This window comes from Eschscholzia californica, unplaced genomic scaffold, assembly GCF_041429995.1.
Source record: "Eschscholzia californica isolate CP2 unplaced genomic scaffold, dmEscCali1.0.p SCAF_1, whole genome shotgun sequence".
NCBI classification, from domain to species: Eukaryota; Viridiplantae; Streptophyta; class Magnoliopsida; order Ranunculales; family Papaveraceae; genus Eschscholzia; species Eschscholzia californica.
The window spans coordinates 49,685,592-49,692,609 of NW_028238198.1; the positions used below are offsets into that span (position 1 = coordinate 49,685,592).

General features: G+C 35.8%; 1 protein-coding gene across 1 annotated transcript; it reads right to left on the reverse strand.

Moving 5' to 3' along the window:
* Positions 1 to 4,970: 4,970 nt before the first annotated feature.
* On the reverse strand, positions 4,971 to 6,785 carry LOC147567369 (NAC domain-containing protein 83-like). The gene is made up of 3 exons (XM_086654018.1): positions 6,182 to 6,785; positions 5,781 to 6,070; positions 4,971 to 5,388 (listed from the first exon to the last, which is right to left on the reverse strand). Exons 1-3 carry the CDS (start codon positions 6,366 to 6,368, stop codon positions 5,104 to 5,106), a joined length of 762 nt encoding a protein of 253 aa, XP_086510144.1. The 5' UTR covers positions 6,369 to 6,785; the 3' UTR covers positions 4,971 to 5,103.
* Positions 6,786 to 7,018: the final 233 nt, after the last annotated feature.

Genomic DNA, 7,018 nt, shown 5'->3' on the forward strand with positions numbered 1-7,018 from the left:
CATGGTTCTTTCTCTTGTTCACATCAAGATAATTATACTCTCATAAAGCATATTATACACATTATTTTGTTTTTGGTGAGGATAAAATCTTCGTGAAGATGGCCATTATTTCCATGGTTATAGATTTGCAGAAGAAATAGTTGAGCTTGGAAACCGTCTGCTTTAACTTTTAATCTATATAATAAAGGAGGATGGTATTTTCAATGGCTAAGATTACATCTCGTAAATTCAACTTCAATATTTGAAATTACAACTCCCAAATTTATCTTCAATGAATAAGATTACGTCTCCTAAACTTATCTCCAAAAACTGAGAGTATATGGCTGAGGTATGTTCTTGGTGTTATTGCCAACTAGGACATGTTATTTCTTGAAGTGTATGTTTTTCATAGTCTAGAAATTGTGCATATAAAATGTCTCAAACTGTTAAACCAGTACTATCTACTCACACATTGCCTGTCATCTCTTTTAAATTTTAACACACGAAGGAGGTGTTTAATATTCTCAGATTCGTGTATGAAATCTAACTGCAAATCTAAATTTGCTTCAGTCGAATTTCATAATGTTTATTTTCGAGTCTTGTTCGTGTTGGTCTTTGTCCTACATTGGTGTTGTAGGAGATGGTGGTCATTTCTTAAGTTTTAGGAAAAACCTCACCTTTTCAAATAACTTTTGAGGCTAGATAGGTGTAAGATTACGCCCATTAACGGTTGGTGTTAGTCCCCCAATGAAGGTAGTCAATTTTTTTGTTGTTGAAAGGAGGCCTTCACTTTATAAATGCGAAAGAATTTTTTTCTTCTTTAGCTAGTTTTTCGGGCGAGAGACACTCAGAACCACTCAGAATTTTTTTCTCCGATCAAGATGGTCGAACAAAGGCTGATCTTAGATGCATTTGACTCTTACTTAAAATAAGTTTGAATTATATGTTTATCATCCTAAACAATGTGAAAAAAAGTTTCAACGACTCCAAATAAGTAGAGTTCATACACAAGACTTCTTCCTGTCCCTCTCTCTCTCTCTGGGAGTATAGAACTGGTTGGTAATCACAAACAAAAGAGAGGAGAGGATGACGTGAAGAACCTTAAAACCCCTAAATGATTCCAAACCCCTACAACAAGAAACATTGGTCGGCAAGTTTTTCATTAATTCCAATAAAAATATGATAGGAACCCAATTTAAGTGGCATAGTGTTGTTTAAAGCAATTAAAATAAAATTGAAGTTAGAAAAAAAAAGTAATTATTAATTACACCATAAGCATGGTTGCAGAGAGTAATTGAGTAATAATTAGAAGAATGATTTGCTAAACAAAAAATCAAGTTTAAGTTGGAATTATTCATCATTGTGTAACTGTGTTAAGTTGTTTATTCTTTTGCTGTAATTGTGGCATCATATAATCATTTTTCCACCCCAAAAAACAGCTATATGAGAATGTTCTTTCTCTTGTTCACATCAAGATAATTATACTCACATAAAGCATATGATTAGGCACACACATTGTTTTGTGTTTACATGCTTGGGAATTGAGGGTAAAACTCCATGAAAATGGTCATTATTTCCATGATTATATACTTGTAGAAGAAATAGTGGAGCTTTAGAATCTGTCTGATTTAACCTTTTAATATCAAATATAGAACAATTTATAAGTATCTTTTGAGAAAAAATCAATTTTTCCATAGGGGAGGAAGAATCCCCATGTAGGGGTGGGAATCGGGCGGGTATGGGCACCCGCGGGTAATTCTAAGTCGGGCTCGGGCGGGTCGGGTAAGTTTCTCCTCTGCCCACTCGGGTTCTCGGGCGGATTCGGGCGGGCTTTTCTGAAATCTCCTATGATCAAAGCCCGCCCAAGCCCACTAAGGCATCGGGCAAGTCGGGCTTCGGGCAAATCGGGCATCGGGTTTCTTTATCTGATATTTTTCTACCAGATCAGAAAACTCTAGAAATTTGATATTGTTCAAATAAGCTTCTCTAAACAAATTAATACCAAATCTTTACAAAACTTATAAATCAAGAATGAAAGAAATACTCAGATTCCGTAACATAAGAAATCAACAACTGATATAGATCTATATATGCAAACATGAGACTTGGTTGTCTCCCACTTTTTTCTTGTCTTTGTATGTTTCATTAAGTCTTCTTTGTTCTTCCTTCACATCAAAATAATCTTAGAATTTGACCACTACATAGAGATGGAAGATGATCCCAATAACTTATTTAATAGAGAAGAAGGTTGGCACAAGAAGGTCTAGTAAATAAGAGAGAAATGGTTAGAGAGACAACGTAGATTCTTTTTCTCTCTCTATGCTACCGAATTTTTCAGATTCAATGTGGTAAACTATTAGGGATGCTTCAATGTGTAGTTTATATATCTCGGGAGAAACCTTAAATCTACTTTGGGCTTTATAGTGAAGTATAATCGACACTCAAAGTGATTGGCATCTATAGGCACCCGTCGGGTGAGCATATCGGGCTCGGGTATGGGCGGGGTGGCGGGCAGAGCTTTTCACCCGAGCCCGCCCACGAAAAATCATCGGGCTGGGCGGGTAGTACCCATCTTCGGGCGCGGGCGTCCATGGACATTGTCGGGCGCGGGTAAATGTGACGGGTATCGGGCTTTCGGGTAGAAATCCCACCCCTATCCCCATGTGCAAATTCACTTTTTTTTTTTATAGTATTTTGGTACTATGATTTTTGTGTGCCAAATGGTATCTCTTGACAAAAGTTGAGACAAATCTCTCTCTCTCTCTCTCAAAGCTCACAAACTTCTTCTTCACTATGTTTTGACTAATAAGATAGGCCGCGGCTTTGGGGCATAAAACAAAATCTCTGGGGAATAAAGACATAGTCAATCAAAATTGACTTATAAGATATATTTATTTTTTGATCCAAAAATTTATTAAGTTGTCTCCTGCCCCCTAATCTTCATCTTCACTTCACTTTCTTCTTCTTGCTCTTCTTCTTTCTCTTTTTTTTTCTCTCTCTAAAAACTAATCTTGTTGGAATCGTAATAAAGAAGGGAAAACCTAACCTTCACTTTCATAACACCAAAACAAAATTAAATCTCAACCTCAATCCTCTCTAATGGCGGATCTGAACATTAATAGATATCAAAGAAGAACTCGACCCAATTTCTCGATTAGTCGGTGGGAACGAATTTAGTTGGTGTCGAGCCGTCCTGGAGGAACAGAGATAACAGTCATGGTTTTGAATTGGTGAACAAGTATGTGGTGATGTAGTATGGGTGAGGAAAACTAAATTGTAGGTAATTTCTGGAAACATATATAGGTCCCAGTAATAATGGCTGTTGAAGAAGGTAAGTATTAACAACCACAACACTTTTTCTTTCTTATCCCCCCGTCCCCTCAACTTCAAATCCAATCTTTTGATCTTAGTTCAACATCTAATCTCACTCAAAATCTCCCTGATTCTTTATCACTGATTCATCGAATCCTTAAACATGAAGTGAATCAAAACATCTGGTCAGGAACTGAATTTGAAGACCTTTTGGACAAGATCTCCATTTGTTCGGTGTATCACCACTCTATTCTTTGGAGGATCCATGGGTATTATCATTTAGGGTTCATACTTCAATTTGTGACCTTACTTCTGGGGTTACTTTACTAATTGAATTACTAGCTTTAATTTGAGAGAACTGGAAATTTTGGAAGTGGGAAATAATGGTAAGCTTACTTTGGGAATTGAAGATCTTATAAGTGGGAAAGCTGATAAACTATTTTGGACTCGTGGGGCAGATTTATTTGGGTATTCTGTGAATTCATTTAGGTTTTCGAATTTGGATTTCAAGATGATGAAGAAGAAAGAGGAAGAAGGGAGAGAGAGTTGGGGAGAGAGATGAAGATGAAAATAGTGGTGGTGATGGTGAGGGACGGAACCAGAACCAAAAATAGAGGGGGGCCGATATTGAATACTACTTTTTTAATATTTATGAAATTAAATTATAAAATTGATAATTTAAATTTCAAAGCGCAGTTAAATTCATATTTACAATTTGTTGGTCTTAAGAAGTGCAGTCGTTACAATGTACTATAATGTATAAGTTTTTTTTGTTTCGTTTTAGTTGTCCTTTCGAAAAACTAAAAGAAATTTTGGGTTTAAATTTTTACTTGAACAAAAAAAAAACATAAATAAACTATGAAAAATTTGTAATTTTATATGATTTTTTTCATTTATTGATTCATAAGGTAAAATTAACATCGATTAACAAGGTCATAACAAAAAGAAAAAAGTATTATGAATAATTGCTTTTGTTTGGTGTTGAATAAAGACAAATAAAAAAATCTTACGAAGTTAATAAAAGATGACAATTAGTTCAACAAAAAATAAAAATAAAAGATGACAATGCCCGGAATAAAAGATGACAATGCCCGGAGTTGAACCCGCATCCATCTAGTTGGCCAATACAAACAACTACCAACCCAGCCGTGCCCATTGACTGTTTAGATATGACTTTAAATACCACTAATTAAGTGTTAGGGAGCCATTTGTAGCACTCCTTCACCCAAATTTGCTGCCGTTCAAGGGGGGCCATGGCCCCCCTTGGCCTATGCCTAGAAACGTCCCTGGTGATGGTAGTCAGAAGTCGAAGTAGGAAGTTATGGGATTAAGGTGAAGATGAAGATTAGGGGGCAAGAGACAACTTGGTAAACTTTTGGGTCAAAAAATAAATATGTCCTATAAGTCAATTTTAGTTGACTAAGTATTTATTCCCTGGAGACTTTTCTTTATTCCCCAAACCCCAAAGCCGCGACCATAAGATATTAAGAAACATGTTTCTCATTCACTAATTATATTGCTATTAATCTTGGTTTTGCTTAGTAAACACCCCTTTCTGAAATCCAATTATACCCAAAATATTTTAAGGACAAATTGATTCAAGATCATCATATACCTCTTTTTAGTTTCTCTTACTTCTTAAGCAATAAGCACAGACAAGGAAACACAAACAAGAGCAATAAAAAACTAAGAGTTAATTCATTCGATTTGATTATTTCTAATTGGGTTATATGAATGTTCCCATAAACCCAATTCTTGATAAAAAGTACAACATTCAAACAACAAAAAGGAGAGAGAAAAGAAAAAGAACTTTCATGGGTTTTCCCTACAAGAAGATGAACTAATACTACAATTGGAGCTACTGTTTTCATCATTACCCGTAGCTGTGGAAGCGACATTAGTGATCCCACTAGACGCAGAGGAAGCCGACGAGGAAGAAGGTCCCCTCATTCGAGTCTTCTCTTCAATCCTCATGAAATCAATGAAACTAGGCCTACCATTGCTAACTCCATCACTAATCTTGTCATCGTTGTTAGAATTTCTTTTCTTGAGGAATATGCGACATACTACCCAATCTTCCATTTGGGTCATAGAATTCTGCATCAAAGTTATATCAGAATCACAACTAAGAATTTGGGTTTCCATAAATTATCCATCTTGATCTATGATTATGAAGTTTGGGTACTCAAATCAATAAACTACTATAAGTCAAGAAAAATATATAGGAAACTATAACTACATTAAAAAAAAAACATGAATTTTTGCAACTATTGACGTGAATTCATTGATCAAATATTTGTAAGTTGACTTTAAAAGATAAGCTAAGAAATGGGTTGGTGTTGGAATTCAGTTTCCATGGATTAGCAATCATGATTCATGGTTTATGAAGTTTGGACACTACACCATTCCAGAGAGAGAGAGAGAGAGAGAGAGAGAGAGAGAGAGAGAGAGAGAGAGAGAGAGAGAGAGAGAGAGAGAGAGAGGCATACTTGGATTGAGTTCTTGTTATGTGGTGAAATAGAAGATTCTGTTGGAGTAACCCCAACAAGACGATATTCATGCATGATCCAATCAGTTCTAGATCCAGATGGAGGTTTCCCTCTATAAAAAACTAGGGTTTTTTTCATCCCAACTACTTGATTACTTCTTGGAGCTACAATTTGCTTGTCTTTTCCAGTAGCTTTCCAATACCCAGAACCAGTAGCTCTGTTGGTTCTGTTTCCATTCCTATACTTAGCTTCTCTGGTACTAAAATAGTACCTCTCTTGCTCCCAATCACCTAAAACACAACAAAACCCTAATTTCAAAAACATCTATCTTCTTGAATTTCAAAACCCAAAAAGAATTTAGGACAAACAAGATGACACTTATAAGGGTTTAGGCAACAAACCTGGTAAATCCCAAGGATCATATTTAGAAACAACATCAATCACAGGTATGATAGAAGCAGGCAATGGGTAAGCAAAAACTTTCCTTTTTAAGTATTGAAGAACAAGTTCTTCATCAGTTGGATGAAATCGAAAACCAGGAGGTAATCTAATAATAACTCCATTTTTAACAAAATTGATCTTCTCCATTTTCTAGCACTAATCAATCTGTATGTAAAATCTGAGAAGAAATTAAAACTGAAAACAACAATTCTCAGCAAAATTGAGACAATAATTGATTAGACTACCCTAAACTAGAGAGAGAGAGAGAGAAAATGAGGGGAGAAGATATGAAATGGGGGTTTGGAAGAAGAAGAAAATGTGAGGATTTTTTTATAGTAGTAGTAGTAGTTTGAGGGACGACCCATTTTGGCGTAAACAAGACTCAAACGCATCTGTAACGTTCTAATGAGAGAGAGAGAAGGGAAGATTATAAATTTTAGGGTTTACTTGAGAGAAAAGATAACAATATAGAACCAAACACACGCAGACGAATCCATTCTCTTTCTCTGTAAATCTACGGCGACGCCTTTCTATTTCTTCCTTTCTATTCTTCCTTTTCATTGTGAAGTTACCATTCAGTCCTTAGTGTCCTTTATAATTACTCAATTGAGGTTAACAAAGATATTTACCTAGCTAGTGAGGGGTATTTTGGTGTTTTATAGGTAATCCAAAAGGAAGTTGTTGTGGGGTAACTATGAAGTCATCTCATGTCATGCTTACCTACTACTATATAAGAGTCAAAGATTTCATGGGCCAGGCAATGGACCCAGTTGGAGTCCATGGACCAGCCAAGCTGG